At 46.2% G+C, this 26,802-nt stretch overlaps 1 protein-coding gene across 1 annotated transcript; it reads left to right on the top strand.

The window, feature by feature from the left end:
- The first annotated feature begins 13,412 nt into the window (after nt 1-13,412).
- On the top strand, nt 13,413-20,432 carry RHEX (regulator of hemoglobinization and erythroid cell expansion). The gene is made up of 5 exons (XM_074936476.1): nt 13,413-13,426; nt 14,119-14,222; nt 16,591-16,698; nt 19,109-19,170; nt 20,226-20,432. Exons 1-5 carry the CDS (start codon nt 13,413-13,415, stop codon nt 20,430-20,432), a joined length of 495 nt encoding a protein of 164 aa, XP_074792577.1.
- The last annotated feature ends 6,370 nt before the right edge of the window (nt 20,433-26,802 follow it).

Here is a 26,802-nt window from a genome sequence, read left to right as displayed (position 1 = left end):
GAAGCATTTTAGGAGAAATTTGCAACCTGTGGGGCCTGATTCTCTGTTGCCCTGCACCTTGGGCCTGATTCTTGTTACATTAAGGACCCTTAACAAGGCTCTGCCAGTGTAAAGGGGCTTTAAAGAGCTCGGTTCTCTCCCTGGTGGCATTATTCACAGCGTATGTCTATCCTGCGATCACGAAGTATGATTGCAGCTTGCCCAAGCTAGCTTTAATCCTGCTCGCTTCTCTCTCTCTCTCTCTCTCTCTCTCACCAACAGAAGTTGGTGCAATAAAAGATATTACCTCGCCCACCTTGTCCCTAGGTAATTACTCAGTGGCTAGCCTGCGCTGAAGCCCATGACTGTAGTACAAATACGCCCACGAATGCTTTATCTGGCATGTGGTGCCATTGAGAGCAAGGCTGGGTGTTTGCTCCCAGAGGTGGATGCTACTGAGCTGAACAGGCTTACCCCCACGCTGGTAGGAGTCGGTGTGTATGGAAAGCTCACCCTGCTGCTGCTCACACAGTCCCAGACTCGGGGCTCAAGAAAGGACTCCAGCCTCCAGAGCTGTCGGTCTGCCACCTCCAACACCAAATGCAGTGGTTCAAACAGTATTTAATAGACAATAACCCCGGCACTGACAAGACATTTGTATTCTTGGAAAATCAGCTGATACAACCAATGCCTCCGCTCTGAAAGTGCTCCAGAAAAAGACTGCAAAGGACCAGAGGGGTCGAACAGGTCTCCTCCTGCTTGAATGTCTGTGTTTGCTTCCCCGATGTACCAAATTAGGGCAGTTTATCACTCCCTGCCTGGCTCGCTTCCTGCCTGTTCAATCAGATAGGCTGAGTGAGCCCTACCACGGCTTCTGCGGGGTGGTTGACCTACAGAGTAATCTTAGCTGAGTGCGCTGGTGTCTCTGGAGCCCGGGCGCACTGAGGTGTGTGGGCCTTGTTCTTACCTCTTTTCCTCTCTCAGGGAGATGCTCCTGAGTCATCCCAGCTTGTCTAGTGGTGCAACATCCAACCCCGACAGCAGATACGAAGCTGCTTCAGACCCCGCCAGTATTTTGGGACACGAGTCAGTGGTTTTAGAAGCGTAAGCGGAGTCTGATTGGGATCCCCTCCCCTTCATGAGCTCCCAAATTCACCCCTGTTGTTTTGTATTTGAAAGGCCTAGCCAGTACATAGGATCGGATTGACTCCATGACCTTGCTCCTTGTGTTTACATGAGCGCAAAGCAGGTGCTAGATACCACAGGCACCAACGCCGGGGGTGCTCCAGGGCTGGAGCATCCACAGGGGAAAATGGTGGGTGCTGAGCACCCCCCAGCAACCCCTCTGTCAGCATCTCCCCCTTCCCCCAGCGCCTCCTGCCCACCAGTGGGCCCTGCCAATCAACGCCTCCCCCTCCCTCCCACCTGTTGCAATCAGCTATTTTGCGGTATGCAGGAGGTTGGGGGGGGAGGGGGAAGGAACGAGGACGCGGCGCGCTCTGGGGAGGGGGGGAACGGGCGGGAAGAGGGGGGGCAGGGCGGGTGGGGGTGTGGCCTTGAGGGAAGGGGTGGCGTGGGGGCGGGGCCTGGGGCAGAGCTGGGGGGTCGAGCACAGTGGAAAGTTAGCGCCTGCGACAGGCACTGCCGTTCCGATCTCGTAGCAAGTAGCGCCTGCTCTGTGCAGGCGTAAATGACAACACAAGGAGCCCGGCAGGGGGAGAATCAGACCCAGAGTGTCTTATGTTTTAATAATAATCTCTGTTTATACAGGGCCTTTCACTCTGAAGGATCTCCGAGCACTTGTAGGGCACGAGCAAAATTCCGTGTTGCTGACACAACTCCACTGATGGTAATGGGGTTGCACCAGTGTAGCTGAGAGCAGAGCATGGTCCTGTATTCTCAAAACTAACTTCCCCCATTGCCCAAGTGCAGCCATGTCCGGTGTGAAACACTGCAGCTGTTTAACAGCAACACTTGCGCCACTTTAGTACATGGAGGGAGGAGGAATACTATATTCAGTGGAAACTGCCAGGGCAATTTAGCTTGGCAAACTGTTCCCAAACTGGAATTTGACTCATGGATTATTTTGAGTGAATTTGTAGGCTGAAGGAAAGCCCTACGTGTTGGACAAGTTGGTGAATGTTTTTCACCAGAGGTATAGCAAATTTTCACAGGCATTCTGGGCCGCTCCTGTAGCTGTAGGTGTCAATGGGAGATTTGCTTGAATAAGAACTAAGGAAAGATGGCGTGTTAGGATCTCAAAATATGACCTGTTATGTTTTGGATACAAACAATTTAAAAGTCCCCATCTCCAAAAACACCTAAGCATGTACATTTTTTGTAAATATGGACTAATGTAATTTATGGACACGTTCTTTCTCTCTCTGTCACACACCTGCCCACACAACATTCCACCTCCCACTCTGTGCAGCCCCGCTTCGCAGAACTGCCGGGAAGAGGTCATCACTGTGGAAATTAACCCCCTTTCTTTGCATCTTCTCAGCCCTGTTATATTTGCTATGGCCATTTCCATATCCACAGCAGTTCTGGTTCTGATCCTGTGTTTTGGTACAGCTGTGGAAGAAGAAAAGGGATGAAGGTAAGTTACTTGCTGTGCCTGTCACAGTGGGTTTCAAAATGACCAGCCACAGAGATCTGTCCTTTGGCTATCCAGTAGGTTTACTTTGCAGTCTTTCTACCCTACACCCCTCCATCTTGGTGTCAAGACCTAATTGCATGCGCAGAAACTCCACAATTCCACAAGCTAAGAGGTGTTTGAACACACAGATGAGCACTTGGGAGATACAGGGAGTTTGCTCATCCAAACCAGTGCACACACAAGGTTTGGCTGGCACAACTGAGGGACCCTTTGGAAATTTGTCCCAGTGACTAATCTAGCTTCCATCTTGTGATTCACTTCTCCAGACTGGGTTTATGTTTCACTGGGGTCTGTTTACGTGAGCTAAGGGTCATGGACTTTGGATAGGCCAAGACAGGGTCCTTTATTTTATTTTCTTTGATTCCGAATAGCGACCCTAGTGGTTACAGGAGACAGCCCTGCAGTCACTGTGCTTCAAGCACCAAATGTCCCGTCCCACATCCTTTTCCCTCACTGCAGGAGTGACCTGTGTAGAACCTCAAAGAAGGACTCAATAAATAGTCCTTTACAGTCCATTGACATTTACCATTCCAACAGCACCAAGCTGTCCCTCTTTATCCAATGTCACTCTTGATGGTGATATGTCTTGGTACTGTCCCAAAGCTGCCTAGAAATCAATCAGACGCGGTGTAACACTGTGTAACACTGTCTCCTGCTCCAATAGTGCACTTGCTCTCACTTGGCCAGACCCTCTAATGGTGTAAACAGGTGCAGTTCCACTCAAGTATCCAATTGTAACTCCACAATTAAGGTAAGGGGTAAATAGCTGGCTATAGAAAAATAATTAAAGTGTTTCTCCAACACCCCCCGCCCCCCGCCCACACACACACACACACACACACACACACACACACACACACACACTTCATTTTTATTCTTAATTATCAAGGCACAAAGGAATAACTCACATGGAATATATTCAGACATGAGAAAATATGCCCTGCTGCACTCAGGATAGAGGATGATTTTGTCACATATATGAATCATCCCAACACCCACGAACATCACCCGTTGTGTGCAGCCCTCACCTGACAAAGAAGAACAGCACCCACCTAGCAGGGAATGATGATCTTGGAGTAAAACCACAGGAGTGGGAGTTGAAAGATCCCAACTGTACTCGCAGCTCAGTCACGGACACACTGTGTGACCGTGGGTGAGACACTTCACCCCCTCTGTGCCTCAGTTCCTCTACCTCACAGAGGAGCCAAGCTCTACAATGTTTGTGAAGTGTCTTAAGATCCTCACACTGGTGATGGCAAAATATCATTAGTAGTGATTGTGTTTAGATGACATACAATAAATACCAGGAACAGAGATCTCTGAAAACTATGATACTCAGCTATCCTAGTGATGAATGCTCAATCGGAATTTACATAGACTACAATGGCATGATCACCATTAACTTGTAGCAGGTTCAGACTGATCCTTTGTGGTGCCTGACTTTGCTGTTGTGTAAATAATTATTTCCAGCTGCTTCTCTGGGTTGGCTGTGGGCCAAGACTCAGCTAGTGTAAATCAGCATCACACCATTTAAAGCAATAGAGTTCGGCTGATGAACTCCAGCTGGAGATTTGACCCTATATCTACAGAGCCTTAGCAATCCAAGCTTTGCCATGGCACATGTCAAAATGCCAGCTGCAAGGGAGAGCCTAGAAGGAATCACAGCCACACTGACAGGGACTGTAATTTACCTTATGTTTCTTCTTGTATTGAAAATTAGGAAAAATAGGAATATCTGTATTTGGATAGTTATTTTTCCTTTCACCAGTTGAATCTACTGGACATTTTTAAATGCTCTGATGCAACTTCTTGGAATAAAAGTGTATTTGTGTTGTCTCTCAGGTGTGCTAATGTGCAGAGTCTGGTACAATTTTCTGTTGTTGTGAACTCTTTGTCATTGTGAGACCTAGTGGGACAGATCCTTAGCTGGCGTGAATTGATATGATTCTGTTAACTTCAAGGGAGCTGCATTGATTGATTGATACTGGCTGAGGAGAATTTGCTGGGGAGAGGTGCCAGATTAACAGCAGCCCTAGAGAAAGAAATCCTCTCCCTCTCCACAGAACATATGCAGCGTGGGCAACCTTCCCCATATTGCCCTGCCAAGATGCTTCAATCCTGCCTTGCAGACACCTTCTCTAGGACCCAGCCAGTTTTTGGCCTCCCTGCTGAGACTGCCAATAAAGGTGCCAGCTATGGTGGCGAATATTTAATGTATCCACTCAGCTGGACTGAGGCCTCTAACTCACCTCCCAATGGCCCCTCAACAGGCCGGGGGTGGGGGGGGGGGGTGGGGATCTATTCCCAACTCTGCCACTGACAGTGGATGAATCACTTCCCCACTCTGTGCCTGTTTCCCCTCACACCTTTCATCTGTTTTGTCTATGCACATGGTAAGCTCTTTCAGGCTGCAGCGCATAACAGGGCTCCAATTTTGATTGAGGCTCCTGGGGGCTACTGGAAGACAGCTAATAATAAATAAATAAAAAGGCTGATTTGCACTAGCTGAACGTCTCTGTGTGTAGAATACAGCTGGCGGATTTCCGCCCATAAAACGGTCATTCATTTCCCAGAGCAAGAAAGACGGACTCACAGCATAGGCTTGAAATCAACAAGAGATGTCCGTCCATTGCATTTAACTGTACAGCTACCACTCCACCAACCCCAAACCAAACTGCCTCGAGCTCCTCTCTGTGAGCTTCAGAAGATGGCAGTGAGACAAGGAGAAGCAGAGGGTGCAGGGTCTCACAAGGGCTGTTTATTCTATTAGGCAACATGTATAAAGCCAGCAGCCCTGTGGAGATGTCTGATCAGCAGCCACTTCCTGTTACCGTTACACACTGTTACAGTATTTTTTTTAATCAGTGGTCTGATCTTCAGCTGCATGAATTCCCCTCTCACACCTCCAGGGGAAAGGGATTGCTTCACAGGGCCAATAGACTAAAGCACAAACCAGTGCAATTTATGTAAATGGATTTGAAGCTGACACCCTTGGATTCTGTCACCTCATTATCGACAGGACAAGTAGAGTGATAGGCAACGGAGAGCTTGTCTTCGATTCTAATCTGGGGAGTTCAGGGCTCATCAATCCTTGGCCTTTTTAGCCAGCCAATCTGCCATTTACTGCAGTGGTTTTGTGATATGACCTGGCTGAGATTCACAAAACTCATTTCATATGGGTCATTAAACAGTCAGCAACTAGCAATAGCTCTAGAGCTGGTTGAAAAGTTTAAACTGAATTTTTTCTTAGGAAAATGTGGCTTTGATCAAAATTCTCAGTGGGAAAATATCAATTATTGATTCTATTTTTTCATTTTCTGTCCAGAAAAATCTGAATGAAAATGTTCATTTTGAATTGATATCAAGTCCAAATGTCGACTCAAAATGTTTTTGTTTTGAATCGACTGTGCAAGACAAAAAAAATTAGCTTTGAATGCCACAAGGGTTTTGTTCAGTCAAAAATATCAAAACATTTCTGAAATGAATTTGTTTGAATTTTTCATTTTGTGAAATGTTTGAAATGTGGATTTTTTTCCCTATCCTCATTCAGGATGAAAATCAATGCTGGACTATCAGAAATTCCTGTAGGATGGAAAACCTGTTTTCCTACCAGTTCTACTACCAGCCCAGGGCTGGATTTGAACCCCTTATCTGCCCAATCTAGATATCTGACTAGGTTATTGCACCATGCTCATCAGACAGGAGGGATGTTTTACAGAGATCGGATGGTCTTGTGGTTAAGGTACCAGACTGGGATTTAAGAGATTTGGGGCCCATCCATGGCTCTGCCACTGACTCCCGGTGAGACATTGGACAAATCATTTAATTTCTCCCTGGGGCTCAGTTCCCCATCTGCAAAATAATCCTTCCTTTCTCCGCCTCTTTGTCTGTCTTGTCTCTTTATACTGTTAAGTTTTTCAGAGCAGGGACTGTTCCTTAGTATGTGTATGTACGGCACCTAACACAACGGGGCCCTGATCTTAGCTGGGGCGTTTAGGGGATACTGGAATATGAGTAGTAATAATGAATGCTCTTCATTATAGCGTCTGACCTGGCAATGGAGTGTGGGACTTTCCATTGCTAATGTTCTGCCAGCCCCTAATTTTGGTTTGAATTCAGCATCTATAAATACTATAGATTAGTGCACAGTGAGGTTTATTTAATCCTATGCAGCCTTTCAATTAAGCAGATTCACTGCCACTGACCCTTCCCCCTCTCCTGCCTTCCATTCTACAGAGGCAAACCTGTTATTTTACGCTGCTTCTGAAATTCCTCTCACCCACCCTGTGCTCTCCGCCCCTTTTCTCTTCCCTGACATCTCCCATCTTGTCTGCCACCCCCTCCGAACCACCTGTCCCAGAAGGATGGGGACCTGCGCAGTATTGGAATGAAGATGACTCAGCCCACATGAGTGGGCAGCCTCCGGCTGAGCAGACACTGCGTCATTTGACAATTGTGACAAAGCCAGCAGGAGCAGGCAAATGAGGGGAAACCAGATTGGGGGAAGCCAGACAAACTGAGCCAGTAGAAGGGATGGTCTCAACTCTAAATTAGAGCAAATAAATAAATAAAATAAATACCGAAGGGCATGTTTCATCCCCATGTAACTCAGAGCCCCCTCACACAGCTAGGTCCAGTGTTTAAAGGGAATCTGCATAGGGGAAGGAACATAACCGAGTTTGTGCCTGTTTGTTCCTTCTTCGTAATGGGTTAGGAAAAGTCCTGAGAATTTTTTAATTTTAATAATGTATCTTTTACTCTAGAAATGCCAGGAAGGCCCAGTCTTGTGTTTCCTGATTTCTATTAGCACTTACCTTGGAGGCAGAGCCGCCCCGGGGGGGGAGGGGAGGGGGCAAGTGGGGCAATTTGCCCCAGACCCCAGGGCAATATACTATACTATAGTATTGCAACTTTTTTTTATGGAAGGGGCCGCCAAAATTGCTTTGCCCGAGGCCCCCTGAATCCTCTGGGCAGCACGGCTTGGAGGACCCCGGGAATGAGAATCCCTAGACACGGGGCCAGCACTAGGTATGTGTACCGCTTCTGCCTTTCACAGCCCCAGGGGCTCCACCATCTTAACGCATGTTAATTATAATTAGTAATACATAGCTCCTATGTAGCACTCTTCATCAGTAGATCTCAAAGCGGTTTACAAAGGGAGGTGAGAATCTTTATCGCCATTAAAGTCTACACTGCCTTTTCTAGACTAGGCTTTTAGACTGCATTGGTTAGCACCTCTTAGTTAGCTACTACGTTCTTAACAGCATCCCTTGAAATCCCAGTCTAGACAAAGCTCAGATGGGATGTACATGGTGCATGGCCCTCTCAGCTCTGATTGGAAGGTGCAGGAATGGTGAACCTTTAACAAAAGAGCTTTTCTTCCTATTGTTTATTCAAGCCTTTGAATTAATTAGATACTAACAACAATCCAAGAAGCTTTAAACAGTCTGAATAATGATTCCTCCTCCACTCAGTTAATTAGGGTCACTTGCTTGGTGTGTGTGGCCTTGTCTAGACCAGAATAAAAGGGGTGCTGTTGGAACAGGTTGATTCACAAGTTCTAAATGATGTGCTTTAAAAGTCTAGTGTGGATAAGGCACATTGCCTTTAATGTGCAATACACTGGCCCAGTGAAACTCAAGAGAGCCTGTCCTTCAACTCAGCCAGGTTAGCACACTGTGAAGCCTACACTGTCTTGTCTATGCTGGACCTCTAAACCGTGTTAGAATGGGTTAACGTCACCCCCTTCAAATCCTAATCTAGACGAGGCTTGGACATCCTCCTAGCTCAGGAGTGCTGAAGGAAAATGAACATAATCAAGGCCTGAATCTCTAATGTAAAACACAAGCAGGTTTGCTTGCACCACTCCGTTGGCTTCAAGCCTCTGGAGCAGTGTATATGGCATTGAAACCAAAGGGGCTGGCAAGATTTGGCTCTAGCTGTACATATAAGTTCCAGTTCAGCAAAGCACTTAAATGCATGCTTCACTCTAAGCATATGCTTAAGCACTCTGCTGAATTGAGGCCATAATGCTTGATCCGAAGTTTATTGACATCAATCTAGTCTTTCCTGTGATTCCAGTGGGCTTTGGATCAGGCACATATCCCTTGATTGCTACATTCAGTAGACATTAGTAGTACAAGTTCCTCGCAAATCCTTGATTTCAGTTGGGCATCTTCCTTGAGCCAGAGCTACTAACAGGAATAAAGGCTTCACAAAATTTGCAGGGTTAATATGCTCGGAAGAGGGCGGAGGGCGGGGCGTGGGGGGGGACAACAACAGAAAGAACATAATGAGCAAAGCAAGCGCAGCTGCAGTCAATATCTTATTAGGTTTTATCTTTAAAATATATATTTAAATACATTTTTAAAATAATCTCTTCTATCTAACTATAACCATGTAAGCAAAGAAGACGCCTGCTAGTGAATTTTGGATTTGTGTCTTTCTTTGTAATTTCCTTTACACCGACTCACTTTTCAGATTGCTATCTGCTTCAGCATCATCTCCTGTACCGCAATAGGAAATGAACCATTTAAGAATGACAGCCATCTAAGAAGGATACTTCGGGAGATGCATCAGTGCAATAGGGGAGGTGAAAAAAAGCAAGAAATGGACTTCTAGTCTGGTAGTTGCCTAACTCTTTGGGTAAGTAGAATTATATCGAAGATGGATTCAGAGGGACATTGAATGGGATTCTCGAGAAATGTTTGGTTGAGCAACTCTTGGAAATTCTGTTCTGGGATCAAAATAGAAAATCATTTTCTGATCCGCAGTGCAGACGGAGCCTCTCGTTTCTAAGTCTCCTGTCCTCATAGTCTCTAAAACCTGTCTCTGTATAGGAGACATTTGTTGTTAGTAATTATACAAAAGCATTTATTTCATTTTAGTTATTCGATCATTTTAAAGCATTTATCTAAAACTGAACATGCCCTTACAAAATTGAAAACACACAATGCAAATTAAATCTGGCTTGTCAACCTTAGTTATAAAGTTGAATTCTCTCAGATGTTATGGCCAAAAGTTTCAAGCTGAGGGCCCCAGTGCAGCAGAGCAGATGTTTAACTTTATCTGTGTGCTTAAGTCCCACTAACTTGAATGGGATGTAAGCACTAACTTCAAGTTAAGCACATGTTTAAGTCTGGGATGTTCAAAGGAGTATAAGGGAATTGGGTGCCCAATTCCCATTAATTTGCAATGGGATTTGGGCACCTAATTAGCTTCGGCTGGGATTTTCAAAAGTGCCTAAGGGCTTTGTTGAATCAGGACCTCAAGTGCCAGATCCTCAAAGTATTTTGGTATTTAGGTATTTAGGTGCCCCACTGAAATCAATGAGAGTTCAGTGCCTAAATACCTTTGAGGGTCTGGGTCTTAGTACATAACGTTAGGCTGTTAAGTCCATGTGTCGGCTTTAAATAAAAGAGGTGTGATTTTTTTCCCCAGAGGTACCGAGTACCCAGGAATCCCATTGGGAGCTGTTGGAGCTCAGCACATTGAAAATCCAACCTCCTTTATTTAGATGCCTGAAGATTGGTTTAGGAGCCTAACTTTAGGCATTTATGGTCTGTAGCTTTTATTTGTTACTTAATCTTTTTTTAAATTGTATTTATCAGATGCTTTTTTGGGCATTTAAAAAAAAGGATAAAATTATAAAAAACAAATTTTAGGTTTATTATTATTATTATTTATTTATAATTGTGGTGAGTTAGTGGATTGCAGTAGTGCTCAGAAGTTCCAGTCAAGGAATGCCATTGAGAAGGGCATTGGACACACATGCACGCGTGTACCCCTCCCCCCCACAGAGTCATGTCTCTACCCCACATAGTAATGACTTTTTTAACTATTAAAGCATGGCCAGTGAGGTTTAGGCAGAGTGTAATGATTACGGTTCCCAGTTGTAGGTTAAAGTCCATAAAACTCCACCCAAGCAAACCTTGTAGAACAGGCCTTTGTAGCATATACACTGGAAAGACCCCACAAAATGTCCCTGTTTTTCAGTGTTGGGAATGGTTAGCAGAGGTGGCTGAGACACCCTAATGATTTCCTGCACCCTCTGGGAGCTCATGCCCAGGATCACAGAACTCTGGAGGGTGTTGTCGTCTTTTGGTAAAACTCATGGAAAACAGTCAGTTATATCGTGGCCCAAAGGCCCCAGTTCAGAGAAGCATCCCTCTTCAGGGAGCACTCACTGGAGGCAAAGTGTTTTCCTGATCTGGGGCCTCCCAGCCTGGGTGGACAGATTTAGGTTAGTGGGGCTCAGGCTAGCATGCTAAAAATAACTGTATAAACAGTGCTTTGAAGTTGTGGCTCAAGCTCTAAAGCCTGGGGTGGGGTGGGTTGGGCGTCAGAGCCCAAGCTCCAACCCGAGCTGCATCTTCAAAGTACTGTCTACATAGCTATTTTTAGAACGCTGGCATGAAACCCCCCCTAGCTCGGAGCTGTTCACCCAGGCTGGGAGGCTCGCTGTTGGAGATGGTACAGACAAACCCAAAGAATGCCCCAGTGGTGCACAGCATTGGATCAATGCAGGAGCAATCGATGGAAGTCCCAACCCCCGGCAAAGAAAGCCAAATACGCCATTTTTTTAAAAAAACAAAATTTGCATAATACTCTGCAAATTCTCTCATGCCTCATCCGGAGAGAAGCTCACTTGGTTTGTTATCACATCATGCAGCTGAAAATTAGCAACTGAATATTTGCTCTCTCTCATTAGCAATGGCTAATTATGGGCCTTAGTCACATAACTGACCCACCAAAGTCAGTGGGGCTGCTTATGTGAGTACAGACTACTCATGTGAGTAGAGGATGCTGAATGGAGCTCTGGGTTTGCAAGTAACAGTCTGAATGTTTGAGGCTACAGTGGCCTTACCTTGAGATCTTTGGATGCAAAGCAGTATATAAGAGTTAGGTGTTATTTTTCGTTACTAAATAACTTTGAGCCCGACTTGCACCATTTGGACCAAGCACTGATAGATGCTGAATCCCGACAGTGCAATTTTATTCCCACTGACTACAGTAGAAATTGTCACTGCTCTGCACCTTTCAGGACCCATAGAGAAACATACTCTTCGGAATGACACTGATGTTCTTTGCAATCAGAAGTACCGCTGAAGTAAGAAGAGTCTGTCATGCAACAGGACCACAGTTTGCAGTCAGCCGAGCTTTGCATTGAAAATGTGTCATCTAGCCAAACGTTAAAATTGGATAAGAAGTAGTTTTCTCATTGGTGTCAAGTCCTTTTTAGGAACCTCTCTTTATATACTGTGTAGAGAATCCCTTATAGAAACCTGCTCTTGTGTCAGCTGTCCTGGGGAGAATGTGAGATAGTGGCTGTCTAATGGAGGTAGACACTGCGGGACAGGGGAATTACATTATTATTTACAGTTCTGTATTATCTGTGACTATGATGAGTTTTTATTAAGCACCTGTCACTGCAGGCCTGTCTGATAAAGTAACACTTTGTTTTTCCCTCTAAAACATTTTTATTATGGTGATACATATAAAATAAATTGGGGTAAGGCAAAGCATATGGGAAATAACTACATGTACAAACAACAGGAGGGGCCATTACAATGCAAAACAGGCGCGATGCATATCTGGATTCCTATCATGCCTACAACTAGATTCCCCTCCCAGTTCTTGCTCCAACTCCCACTGAAGTCAATGGAAAACCTCCTCTACAAGCCAAAGGGAGTTGTATTCTCCCCTTGGATATCCCATGGCAACCTGGTGAGTTTCAATGAGTTTGTCACATAATGGAGAATGCGTTAGATAGGCCTAGGAACAACGCTTCATAAAAGATAGACCATGAATTAGAAAGAAGAGGAAGGCCCTTTAGCTGTTTATTTTCCTACAACTAATTTTTGCAGCTTTGGAAAAGTCCTACCAGGCTGATTCCCCTGTAGAAACCTAATGGGCCAGATCCTTGGTTGGTGGAAATTGGCATTAAAGTCAATGGAGCTGGCTGGGGTCTGGCCTAACGACGATAAAGTCTCCTCCTAACCCGACTTTTTCCCTCATTTCCAGCACACTGTCCATTCCATTGCTATTTTTTTTATCCCCTTGCCACTCTGTTTGTGTTAGTGCAGCATCAGTTTCTTTTCTTTGTTGCATCACTCTGCTTAGACGATTGCATTTTTTCTCCGTCAGTTCTGTCCCCTTATTGCAGCTGGCTGTGAAGCATCACCCACTCAAGTCCACATGAGGTTCAGTGGATGGTCAGAAAGACTTATGGGAACTGCTATTTGCCCAGTACAGCCCGGTGCCATAGTTAGCATGAATTGATCCCCTTATTGGTAGCTGATTTATGGGGGCAGGAGGTAGGGCGTCCCGTGAGGTATTGCATGGTTTTAACCTCTGTGGCTCAGGGCAGTTCCAGGGGAATGAAAGCCAAGAGGAGTGCAACAGACAGCCCAAGATGCACAGGAGGGAGCTTTGTCTAGTGGTCAGAGCATAGGACTGGGAGTCAGGCATTCTGGGTTCCATTCCTGGCTCAGTTACTGAGCCCTTGTGTCGCTCTGGGCAAATCGCTCGGCCTCCCTGTTCCTGAGTTTCCTCCCCGTTCTGCAATACAAACGTGCACAGTATTATTATTGTTTTATCGGCGCCTGGGGGACCCAGTCATGTTCCTCTGTGCGTTCATCTGGCCCCAAAGACACTGGTGCCTCTTTGCCATCAGGTCCCTGGATATTCCTGCCCTGTCTCCTTCTCTCTCCTTAGAAACCCTCAGCAACTCATTCAGCAGTTGTCGTGCCTGTGAAGACTCTCTGCTGGGAGGATGAATGGTCACAGGTAAGCTCTGCATAAAACAGCTCTTCCCTGCGGTGCTCCCAACCGCAGTACGGAGCAGTGGCCATTAGTGCTGCTTATTAGAGGGAGAAACCTGCTATGAAAGGGAGTTGATGATCGATTCCCCATGGAGTTGGGTGGTTGATCTTCTCCCCTGTAACCCGATCTGTAGAATTAGAAATGGGCTCCAGATTTTGAAGACATCAAAATTCAAGGGTTGTTCAGTTCCAAGGGGTTTGGACTCCTCTCTGCTTATTTTTAAAATCTCCATTTGGCTGTCCCTGGGGCAACTATGTATTCTTGCTGGACACCCAGGTCTGATAGTCAGTTAGGCCAAGATTTTCAAAAGTGACTAGTGGTTTTAGGGTGTCTCCATTTTTAGGAGCCCAATTTCTATCCTATTCTATATAGATTCTTCTGCCATGCTCATCACTGTCTTATTTGTGTGCCTTTCAACTTGAGATTCCTTAAAGGGGCCTGGTTTTTTTCAGAAAGGGCAGAGCACCCAAAATCAGATTTAGTTTGTCTCGAATTGGACACCCAAAAGCTTGGCAACCTCAAACCACTGGTCACTGTTGAAAATCTTTGCCAAAGTCTTTGGGAAATCACCTTAAAAACGACGTCCTATCTGAAACCATGTCAGCCCACCAGCACTTGAAAGATCGAACATAACCTGATTGTTTTCTCTCCCTTAGCATATGTGATTATTGGTGGATAAACATTCTCAGCTCAGGTGTGACCTCTATTGTCTATGTTCTTCTCCTAGTAGTGCTTTACATCAAGCTCAGCAGGAAAATAGGTAATTTCATCTCTTATTGGTTTCATTTATAATGTGCCCCTTTCATCCCTGGTGTGAATCCATTTAAGTGAACAGGACGAATTTGGCCCAAGAGCCAACAAAGAGTAACTCTTTGGTTTGCTAAGGGTCACAAACTGCTGAATTGTGACGGCTCGTCCTGGTTCATGAAATGCCAAGCGCTCCAGGAGATGGGGGAGGAGGATGAATGGGGGTCCTTTTTAAACAAGTTCCAATGTGATTTGAAAAACAGATGGATCAGTCCCTTAGCAGGTGTAAATCGTAGTGCCATTGAAGTCATGCACTGAGGCCAAAGGAGTTGCTTTGATTTACACTAGCTGAGGTTCTGGCCCGGTGTGTGCAGAATGCAGGATGGGAGGAGGCCACACAAGTCATGTATTTTGGGGGTAAAAAGCAAGTGGTGGCCGGGGTTAAAGAATCAGCATTTGGGTGGCTTTGCTACAGCACAACAACATTACAACAGGACGCTGTGGGTATGTCTACACGGCAGTGGGGGAGGTGTGATTTCCAACTTGGGAGACGTCTTGCTCTAGCTCTGCTTGAGCTAGTGCCTAAAATAGCAGCGTGGCCGTGGCGGCCCTGAGTCAGCCTGGGCGGCAAGGACAGTCCCGCCCGACTGCCCGGCGGCTAGCTTGAGTCGCCACCAGTGCTGCCGAGGCCACTCTGCTAGTTTTATGGCCTGTCTACCCTGCGAAGTTGTCGACAAAACTTTTGCCTTTCACGGGGTACTTAAAAAAAGCGCCTCCCCCCCATGAAAGACACAAGTTTTGCCAACGCACGTGGCAGCGTGTACGTGGCTTTGCTCCTGCCGACAAAGCTAATGCCGCTCGCGGGGCTGGAAGTATTTTGTCGGCAAAAGTGCCGACGAAGTACTGAAAAAGAGTGTTTACGCACGCTGACTTTTAGCAACAAGGCTGTGTCGACAGAGCCTTGTCGCGAAAAGCTGCTTGGTGTAGACAAGCCCTTAGGAACGAGCACAAGCAGAGCTACTGAGTGTATAGCTACCCGAGCTGAGAATTCTTCCTCCCAGCTGCTAGGTAGAGGTACCCTGTGCCGTCATCACATACATACCAAGTAAGCTGAAATCCTGCCAGCCTTACTCACGTGAGCAGACCCACTGAGGTCAATGGGGCAACTTGCATGAGTGAGACAAGCAGAATTTGGCCCGTATTGTCAGCTGTCTGACAGGACATGTTACACATGAAATAGTCTATACTTGTCTATATTACAGCTGTTTGAAAAATTGTCCTATCGCAGGAAATGTCAACGCTTCAAAATTATTTTCTGCTCCCAGTCAGAATGAGAAGTCAAAAATATTTTTACAAAAATTGTGAAATGAAAAACTCCAAAAAGTTTTGAATCAGAAACGTTGAAATGGAAAATTCTGACACTTTCGATCAAAATGAAACAAGTCAATAGACTGATGTTTTATTGTTTTTGTTTCAAAACAATTTTTTCTTTTGAATAGACTTTTAAAACAAAAAATGCCACTGCATTTCAAAAAGTTGATTTGAAACATTTTTTGTTTCAATTCTCCCTGTTGGAATGTGGGAAATTTTCATCAAAATCAACAGTTGATTTTGATTAAACCACATTTTCCAGTGAGAAAAATATTTGTCCAAGCGCTGTATATAGTACATGTTCCAATCAGCCCTGTTGCTTAATTCAATCTTGTATTTGTATAGATGGAGGTTCAGAAGCACAGTGAACCTTTCACCACAAGATATCTGAGCCCAAATCTGCTTTAGATCACAGTTTGATAGTTTCAGTAATTTCTCATTCATTTGTTCACCTCAAAAATAAAATAGCCCACTCTGACTCTTATGTTATATTCTGCTCAGGAGAGGCCCTCACAGGATTGACATGAGATGTTCTAGGACTGGGTTCTAGTGCAGTGGTGGATCCGTGTGTGAAAGTCCCAGGAGTGGAATAACAGCGGGTGCTGGGATGTGGCTTGAGGGGCACTGGCAGATCTGGATGTGGGGAGAGCAGGACTGGAATAGCTGGTGTACATGTGTGTGTGTATGTGTGTGTGTGTGTGGAACTTTCTCGAGCCAATACTGTCATTTTTTCATATTTGTAAGCACTGGGCTCTCCTAGGAGGGACCAATTTTGCTTGTCGTTCAGTGCACCATCTCCTATAATGCCCTGTACTGTGTGCTCCAGTGGGAGGCACAGAAATGACAACAAACCACAAATGACCAAGCCCCTTGTGCACCATTATACTATAGCGGGAGGGATTTTTTTATTGTCCCTGCCTAGTGATCAGCTCATGCCCTGAAGTGACAGCCCTTGTCATGTTTTCCCTACAGTAGCAGGAGTAACGAGCAAATCTGACTTTCCATTTCAGACAATCATTCCTGTAGCAATCAGGCGAGCAGCAGCCCTTCTACAAAACCAGAACAACCCAACACTTCCCAGGCAGCACAGGAGGTTTTGAAAAGGCCGCGCATCCAGGGTAAGATTGCATCTTTGGGGCCAAACAATCAAGTCTCAGCTCAGTGGGTGCAGCCTGCAATCTTCAAATCTGTGCTTGCATCAGCTCCTCAGCTGTTGCAAATTGGCATAGCTTCATTGACTTCAGTGGCCCAACGCCAGTTGAAACTGGCTGAATATCTGACCTCGGGTACTTGTTCCTGCAGACAGGTATTTGGAAACATAGGGCCAGATTCACCACTGCGTTTCACCTTAAGTTGACACTTACACCCATGCTAAGGGAGTCTAACATGCTATGGTAGTGTGTTACACACGTTTTGCACTCGTTTTGCAAATGATGAGTGACATAAGATGTGGGTCCTGCATTCGTATTTCAGTGTTTGAGAAAGGGGGGAGAGCAGTTTATTCGTTACAATAATTTATTCGTTACACAACAGTTTATTCGTTATACAATAACTTCTTCTTTAATTCGCTAAGAAAACACTTCGCTATCAGCCTGATTCATTGCAAGGGATGAGCCTTTCTTTGTATGTTAGCAGTAAAACTGGGCAGCAGCAAACACAACCTAGCTTTAGGACGGGGAATGAAGGACCTGTACAAGTGAGCTATATGCATTAGCAATTCACATCACCTCCTCCCTCCCCATTCCATTTGCCAGATGAGTTCTTCTCCATTCAGTCCTCCAGGCAGGCGGATAAGGGTCTCTGACGCCAGCACTCTTCATATTTTACATTTTCATACTAGAGACTGTGATCATCGGGAGCCAATAACGCAATGAACCTTTGAATTCCCTGATCAATATTGCTGATGTACAGTAATGCCTCTTGTCAGGCAGCGGGGGGGAGTGGAGTTTCACTGCACATATTGGGAGGGGGGGCATTAAAAAAATCAGCATGAAAAGCAAAATTTCAAATTTCCAATTTAAAATCAACCATAATGCTGCAGAGTTGGAATATATTAAGGGCCTGGTTCTCATTTCTGTTAAGGGTTTGTCTATGCATGGAGTTATTCAGGGATGTCCTTAAACCATATGACAGGTTTCAGAGTAGCAGCTGTGTTAGTCTGTATTTGCAAAAAGAAAAGGAGTACTTGTGGCACCTTAGAGACTAACCAATTTATTTGAGCATAAGCTTTCGTGAGCTACAGCTCACTTCATCGGATGGCTTATGCTCAGATAAATTTGTTAGTCTCTAATGTGCCACAAGTCCTCCTTTTCTTTAAACCATATGGTTAATTTAAACAGGAACAAGACACCCAAACATGGAGTTAATCAAGAATAGCTCCATGTATAGTCAAGCCTGAAGGCCCCTTTATACCACATCTGGCAGCATAAGGATGGGGGACTCTATCCTGGGAAGCAGTGACTGTGAAAATCATTTGGGGGTTGTGGTAGATAGTCAGCAGAACATGAACTCCCACTCAGATGCTGCAGTCAAAAGAGCTAATGTGATCCTGGGATGCATAAACTGAGAAATCTTGAGAATGAGTAGAGAGGTCATTTTATGGCTGTATTTGGTGTGACCACTGCAGGGATACTGTATCCCGTTCTGGTGCCCACAATTCAAGAAGGATGTTGATAAATTGAAAAGGGTTCAGAGAAGAGCCATGAGAATGATTAAAGGTTTGGAAAATATGCCTTCTAGTGATAGACTCCAAGTGCACAATCTATTTAGCATCACAAAGAGAAGCTTAAGGTGTGGTTTGATCACAGTCTATAAGTATCTCCATGGAGAACAAATATTTTTAATAATGGGCTCTTTCATCCAGCAGAGAAAGACATAACATGATCCAGTAGCTGGAAGCCGAAGCTGGCCAAGTTCAAACTGGAAATGAGATGTAAATGTTTACTGGTCAGAGAGATTAACTCTTGGGACAATTTACCAGGGGTCGTGGTGGATTCTCCATCCCTGACAATTGCTAAATCAGGATTGGATGTTTTTCTAAAATACATGTTTAGGAATTACTTTGAGGAAGTTCAATGGCCTGTGTTATGCAGGCAGTCCCTTCTGGCCTTAGAATCTATGAAGCTATATAAAGGGGCCATATGCTCATTTTAAGGCCCCTTTACAGTGCCAGGGTGGTGTAAAGAGGCATTAATGTAAATGAGAATCACATCCAAACAATGAAAGGGCCCAACCCTGTCGTGCCTCCCCCCTCGCCCCCCGCCGGATGTTAATGGGAGCTTTGCCAAGAAATTAAGATAGCAGGATTGGGCCCCATTTTGGACTCATGACTGGAACCCCCAAGAGACAAGAAAATGGAATTGTGCATTATTGTTTGAGAAATACTGTCATGTGCATAGATCAACACAATATGAGAGAGAGCGAGATCATCTGTCGACTGCTAACCCACTTTCTCATTCATCTCTTCTCCCTGCCCATTCTCTAGCTTATAGTTATTATAGGTGCAAATGTTTACACTTTTTTTTTAAGGTGACAGTGGCTCTTCCTCAGACAGCTCTGAGAGCTCAGACGGCAGCCCTTCCACTAGGAAGGTAATGGAATTGCACCAACCTCATTCTTATTTATTTATTCATATTATTTATTCTTTTCATGTAGACATAATGTATACCCTGAACCAGGTCTAGGCCCCGTTTTATTAGATGCTGCTGTCCAGACACTTGACTAGATTTCCAAGAGCTCAGCGGCACCCAGCATGATGAGCTCCCCTGAAAACCTCCCCACTTATCTGGTGCACAAATAGGAGCTGAACTCTCATGGAAATCTGGCCTATAGTAAGAGACAATCCCTGCCCCACAGGACTTCAGCCTAACTCCCAGCTTCAGCGCCATTCAGCAGACTGCCAAGGGACAGGTGTGGGCATCAGGACTTAAAGAGAAGAGAGACAAAACGGGAGTGGGAATATTGCAGAGGATACAGCTGGCCAGATTAGATGACAAACATGCAATTTTTCCTGGTCCTACTGATTGATGACGTCCTCCCCAGGTTTACACTTTAGAAATTGGCTCTCAGATGATGGTGCTTGGGCCATCAGTGATCTGCAGAGTACTTCCCGGTCAGGGGGAGGAAACATGAGAAACAAGCAGGGGAGGACTGAGGTTCAGGGATGGGGAGGGAGCCAGTAAGAGTATACATATTACCTGAATTTTAGGGCTACTCAGATCCAGGACTCCAGAATCCATCGTGTGTGTGTGTGTGTGTGTGTGTGTGTGTGTGTGTGTGTGTGTGTGTGTGTGTGTGTGTGTGTAAAAAACACTGAAAAGCAACACTGAGAATGTTTGTGATCTCCGTGCCATCTGCGGTATTGCCACGTGTTGCTGCTGATCCCAAATCAAACTGCTCACATGGCAGCTAAATCCCAAGCAAACTCACTTCAGTATCTTACTAAACCAGTGAGTGAAATCACTAAGATTTGAACGGCAGTTGTTCTCTGTGGTATGCAAATGTGAGACAGGTAAGATCTGTGTAGTGAGCTTAGAGATCGTATGACCCTCTAAAGTGTGCCATGCCACTATGATTGAACCAGAACTGATAATGCCTGTGAAGACTAGACTGAATTCTGGTCTGGTTTCTATTTGTCATACGCTAGTGTCCTCGGTCAGAAGAAGGGGTCAATTACACATCCCTGGTCTTCCAAGTTACCGGTCGCAGCGCAAGCACTGCAGAGGACTATGAGAACATGAAGATGGGAGAAGACTATGTCAATGTGGATCCCAAAAAAAGGAAGGTGGATTTCTGGACCTGCTCGAGCCCTGTATCTTCCAAACCCGTGGAATATACTGAAGTGAAATTGTGATTTCTTGGGATGCTATTAACTAAGTTTTCCTTAAGAACATCAGATTGCCACAGCAGGTCAAATCAGTGATCCATTCTTAGTCAATATCCTGCATCCTTCTCTGCACATTTCACATGGGTCACTGTCAACCTGTTCATATAGGTATGTTATCCTAATCCTCATCAGTTAGTGGCTGTCATGTCCTGAAGCATGAAGCTTTATATTCCTTACAACATTTTTTCTGCCTAATGTAACTGTGCATGTTCTTGTTATCCATACAGAGGTCTCTTCCCTTCTGGATCCCACAAAGCTCTTGGCTGTGTTGATACAATGTGGCACTGGTTATTCACAGCTAGTGTAAAAAGAGCATTTCTGTTTCGCAGCGATAATTGTGCCCTTCCATTTCATTGGCTTCCCCTTGTTCTCCCATTAGAGGAGAGAGTAATTAAGAACACCCAATAAATATAATACAGGGCCAAATCCTCAGCTAGTGTAAAACCTAATTCAACTTCAATGGAGCTACACCAACTGGGCTGGCCCTTTGATTTGACTTGTTTTTTATTTGCTTGATATCAATTAATTAAAAAAACCCAAACTTTTAAATGCTCAAATATATTTCCTGGGCCTCCTTTGTCTTTTCCCTTGACCAACTCTGACTTTTCTTTTTTTCCCCTCCCTTCCTCTTTTAATTTTTTTAAAACTCTTTGTAGCGTTCAAGTGACAGGTCCCTGGGCACTTCTGCAGGCAATCAGGGCAGGGGCTCTCTTTTCTGAAGATGATTTGCCTGCGACGTTCTTTGGCTGAGGACAGTCATGTTCGTCACGGGTAGCCAGGGTTGTGAGGCACCTCTGCACCGCCGGTCCAGGGTGTGAGGGCTTCTTTTCTGTGCCTGCGGTGGAGTAGCTCCCTGCAACCACCAGCTTGCAGCGGTACAAGCGCTCCCTTCCAGGCCTCCACAGGCCTCACAGTCTCTGTACAGGTAGGGATAGGCTCACCCCAGCCCCTGCGTCCTTGGAGCGTCCCTGCAGAGTCCAGCCCCTCCCCACTGAAGGCTCACAGAGTGAGGAGGCTGCCGTTCCAAAAGGAACAGCACATACCAGCTTGTCAGACTGGTGATCCTCAGTTAACACCAGAGCCCGAAGGTATTGTGGTGGTGAAAACAAGAACAAGTTGATGATCAAAGAGCAGAGATTCAAATGACCGTGCGTCAGACTGCTGGAAACAAATGGTTATGTATAAAACAAAATCATAACACACTTCCTGGACACTGAACTTAACGAACAACTATCCTCCTGGTAATATCTCTAATTTCCTCACCCACCTTGTCTTTCTAATATCCTGGGGCCGACATGGCTACAATAACACTGCATGCAAATTATTCTCCTGTCTAAAGAAGCAGATCTAACCCAACATTCTCTGCCAAACCTGGGAGACCCCTCTTTCATGCAGCAAACTTGCTATCCAATTACTTCTTTGTCTCCCCCTGCCCCACTGTAGTACAGCAAAGCTTAGATGAGCATCTTGAGAAGGTTCTCCTTTCACCCCCACTCCCTTATTTGGTTCTTGCTGTTAAGTTTTTCCGATCCATACGTTGCTGTTAAGTTTTTCCGATCCATACGTAATTTGCATGTAAACAACCAGCTAGATCAGGGGTGAGGAACCTACGGCCCACAGGCCGGATCCGACCCGCTGCTTCATTTCATCCAGCCCACGGCAAGTCTCTGCAACACAGGCCAGAAGCCCCGGGCCTCCCTCCTGACCCCTGCAGGGCTGGAGTCGCGAGCACCGGCTTGCCTCGCTGTGGGGGGAAGCTGGGGTTGACAAGCAGTTAAAAGTCTGGTCGGCTCCACGCAGCTCCTCGAAGAGACTGACATACCCCTGTGGCCTCTAGGAGCAGAGATGATCAGGGAAGCACCATGCGCTGCCCCCAGCGCCGGCTCCGCAGCTCCCATTGGCCAGGGACAGCAGCCAATGGGAGCTGCGGGGGCAGCACCTGCAGAAGTAGGCAGCGTGCACCACGCAGAGCCCCCTGACCCCTCCACCTAGGCGATGGACATGGCAGCCGCTTCTGGGAGCCGTGCGGAGCCAGGGCAGGCAGGGAGCCTGCCTTAGCCCCACTGCACTGCCAACCAGGAGCCACCTGAGGTAAGCACTGGCTGACCAGAGCCCGCACCCTGAATTCCCTTCCCCAGGTCACAACCCCCTCCTGCACCCCAACCCCCTGCCCCAGCCCTGAGCCCCTTCCTATACCCAAACTCCTTCCCAGAGCTTGCACCCCAAACCTCCTCCCGCACCCCAACTCTCTGCCCCAGCTCTAAGCCTGCTCCCGTGCTCCAAACCCCTTGGCCCCAGCCCAGAGCCCCCTCCCACACCCTGAACCCCTCATTTCTGGCCCCACCCTGGACTCTAGGGGAAGCTCCGAGTCTCCACGCGCCCTATCACGGGGCTGGAGCTGCGAGCACTGGTTCACCCTGCTGCAGGGGGAGCCTCCCTCTGCATGGGGCTGTGCGTGGCCCACAACTGATTTTTACTGTGGGTCAGTGGCCCCCCTGATAGAAAAAAGTTTCCCCACCCCTGAGCTGCATAAACGTTTCTTGTCTAGTAGGAAACCTCTTTCTTCACCTTTGCTTGTGACCAGTCCCTAGGCACAGACCTCAGAGTCAGGGTGCGTGGCTCACTCTTTTATTTCAGACCTCACATGACAGTCTGTGGTGAACAAGAATGTACATGCCACATGCAGGAGATTGCTGAAACCACGAGGACCTGCTCTGTGCCCCTTGCTAGTGGGCACTAAGAGATTCCAGGGTCAGAAGGACACAAAGCCTAAAAAGCACTGTCTTCATCTGATTCTTTCATTACCAAGCAGCCACCTGCTTAGCTGCCTTCGCACCTGGTGGTCAGTTGCCGAATGCAATTACAGCCGGTGGGATGCTTTTCGGTCACTGAGCCAAAAGGTCCCAGCTCCCACGCTGCTGCCACGAGTCATGGGTGCCGCATGCCCATCCGGAACAGAAGGGATTTTTTTAATGCACAGCATAAGCTTCCATCCTGGGTCGAACGCTGATTAGAGTCACTTCAGTGTCCCAGGGCTCCATCAGGAACAATAATTGCCGGAGCACAGGTTGCTGGTATCAGAGGCACCAGTCCCCACCTTGTGTCATAATTAATCAGCACAGCTGGCAAACAGCAGTCAGAGTGGGTTAAACCTGCAAGGGCCTAACGTCTCATGGAAACATAGGAGTTGCCAGCCCAGAGCAGGTCATTGGGCCATCTAGTCTAGTGTCCTGGCTGGGGTCGAGTGGTTAAGGCCATGGACTGTGACTTGGGACATCTAGGTTCAATTCCTGGCTCTGTCCCAGACTCTGTGTGACCTTGAATAAGTCATGTAGTCTTCTCTGTGCCTTGTGAAGTTCCCCATCTTTGGCTGGGGCAGGGACTGTCTCCTGCTATGTGTCTGTACTGTGCCTAGATAATGGAGCTTTCATCTCAGCTGGGGACTGTAGGGAATATCTTACTGTAATAATGACAGTTGCTAAGAGCTGTTGCTTTCAAGGGAGGGGAAAGAAACCTCCTTGTGTCCAATTCCTGGATCCTCCTGAGCCATCCTTTTCCCTTGAGATGGGGCCAGATTGGAGCTAAAGGTGGAAAGCTCCATATCCCAGTATCTAATATATGCCTTGGGGAAGAGGGTTTTATCTAAAATAAACTTTAAATTTCAAGATACAGTATGAGAATGGAAGGGTTTAAGGTTCAGTTCTGCACTATTTGTCTTGCAATAATGTTCTGGCCTTCTCACTCCATGAAAATGAAATTCCGCCTACATTTTCTGTGAGCCTTTCCTAATCCTGTCCCAAAACACCACCTCAACGTCCACAGCAATTTCCAGCCTGCAGCTTGGATCCCAGACTGCCTGGCAATTACCTTTCTGAGCAGTGGGGCCCTGATTCTGAAATGTCAGGTGTAATGTCAGAGCCAGGATTTAATAACACGCTTGACAGTCCGCGGGCACAAGATGCACTTGAACACACAGAATCCTATCACTCGGCTTCCCTGCAGGAGCCTGGCTTTGGTGCCCTATTCGGTAAGGAGCTGACCCCTGCCAGACACAGGGTGATGGATTTGCTGGACCTATGATTTGATCTGATATGGCAAACGCTTGGGGTCTGAATGACCATTCCCCTATAGTTTGTGTAGTCACTTATACCAGTGCAAAGCAACGTGACAACAGCAGGTACAAGGCAGTGGAGAATCAGGCTGTTGGTTTCTATGTGTAATCGATTTCCCTGTGCGTTATATTCAGTTTCAATATATGAAATTCAAGATGCAAGGTCTATGCATGCTTTAAGTGCCGCTTAAGCTCTCGCAATAAGTTTAAAGTAGTGCCGAGGCCTTGTGCTGCACAGGGATGATGCCGAGTAACGAAAACAGTTCCAACCTGGTAACATCAGTCTTGCTCCTGTGGGGCTACACCTCTCCGACAAAGTGCCAAGCACCCGCAACTCCTGTTAACTTGAATAGGAGTCAAGGGTACTTAGCACCTCACAGGATCAGGCCTATTGCTTATGGGCCTAAGCCAGAACACTGCCATGTTAGGTGGGGCTGGAGGAACTGAGCCTCCCAGGTTAAGCCTCTCTCTAATTTCCTGCCCATAGTGGTTGTTCGGCCAATTGGTTTTGCAGAAGTACATTAATAATCAAGACACGCTTCATCAAAGGGAACTTGTATCTGCAGCAGCGTCTCTGTGCTCTCCAGGGACTGAGCAAGGCTGCCAGCAAGCGGCTTATATTAGTTTACCTGCTGCACAAACCAGTGGGTTGATTTTGTAGTGATTTCCCAAGTCCTCCTCCTGGTCCCGTTCAAGTCCATGGGAGCTGTGCCATTAGCTTGGAACGCAGTGAGAACTGGCCATGATGCCGTCTACAGCAGCAATGTGAATTGGATTTTGATTCAAAGCCACTCAGGTCTTTTTTCTGTCAAGTCAGATTAGAAACAGATAAAGCACGTGAGAGACTTCTGAAATCAGTGGCTTTTAGAAGCATCTGCACAGCTACGTGCATATAGGAGCTCTGCTCCCCCATCCTATTGCTTTATATGAAAGCAGACGTTTTGTTCAAGATCCATCTGCACTTGCCATTTATTCCCCGCTCAGATCATATAACCATCCTATCTGAGCTAACGACTGTAAAGGAGCCATGGCTGTGTACTCACTAGAGTGATCCTTATTGCTTTGGTCTTCAGTTTTGCCAACTCTTGTGATTTTTATCACAAATCTCACAATTTTTAGTGATTTTCTTAAAGCCCCAGCTGCTGGAACCCTGGTGTTTTATGAGACTCGTATTAATACCTAGCACTTTTCATCAGTAAATCTCAAAGTGCTTTATAAAGGACATTAGTATCATTCGTTGTCCTCATTTTACAGATGGGGAAGCTGGGGCACAGGGACAGGAAGTGACTTGCTCATGGTCACCCAGCCAAACTAGTCTAAGGTCCAAGCTTAGACCCCCAGTCTCTTGAATTCCCAACCAGCGCTCTTGTCGCTGCTAGGCCACACTTTCATTTTAAAAAGTAAATGTCTAGCCCTCGTGGTTGTGGAGGAATGCTTGAAAATGTGAGCCAAGTGCGACCTAAAGGTGCAGAAACCAGAAGGCAAAGCAAAAGGTTCCATCGTTTAATTTTTTAAAAACATCTCATGATTTTGGGGGAGCGGACTCGTGCTCTTGGAACGTATGGGGGTGGTAGTACGAGTACTGCTTGTTCAGGCAGAGGAAAGGGGTCTTGCAGGGTGTGTAAATTCACGCTCACGTTAAAGCCTCTTTACGCTGACAGAGTGATGCAAAGCAGCCTTTGTGTCACAGAGAAGCAGGTCCCTTATGTTTTTCTAGAATCCAAGAACAGCCATAGGCTTCTGGGACCAGATCCTCTGTTGGTGGAAATTTGGGATAATGCCGTTAACTTCAATGGTACTAGGCTGATTTACACCAGCAGAGGATCTGGCTCTCAGCTTAAAATGGCTTTTGTTTTAGAGGAAGGAAAAAAAGCAACAAGAAAGAACACTAAGTAAAGGCCTCAGCAGAGAGCACGGCATGTAGGTCTCTTGGCTGTAACAGGCTGCAGCAGCTCTGAGAAGCAAACAGCTGGGTTCCTGCAGGCAAGCAGCATGCTTAGAAATGTAAAGGTCCAGTGCCCAGGAAACTAAGGGATCAGTTTCATAACGCTATACACCAGAGAAGCTCATAGGGATGCTGAGTGCACACGGAATGCAGGGAGTAAGTGGGAAATCAATAAGCAAGGATAATTTGAAGTCTGTGTAAACCCTGTGGCCTGAAGCTGGAGAGGGTAAGAAGCATTATACTCCCATCTGTTGGCGAATAGGGAGCAGAACAACCAGAGA

This window comes from Natator depressus, chromosome 21 (assembly GCF_965152275.1).
Source record: "Natator depressus isolate rNatDep1 chromosome 21, rNatDep2.hap1, whole genome shotgun sequence".
In the NCBI taxonomy this organism is placed as follows: Eukaryota; Metazoa; Chordata; order Testudines; family Cheloniidae; genus Natator; species Natator depressus.
This window is presented reverse-complemented; position numbering and strand designations above follow the sequence as displayed.

Bases quoted from the DNA above. Each gene is read 5' to 3' on its own strand.
- RHEX (XM_074936476.1), top strand. The intron at 16,699-19,108 runs GTAAGATTGCAT...TTTTTTTTTAAG, and splicing joins GAAAAGGCCGCGCATCCAGG to GTGACAGTGGCTCTTCCTCA. The intron at 19,171-20,225 runs GTAATGGAATTG...GTCATACGCTAG, and splicing joins GCAGCCCTTCCACTAGGAAG to TGTCCTCGGTCAGAAGAAGG.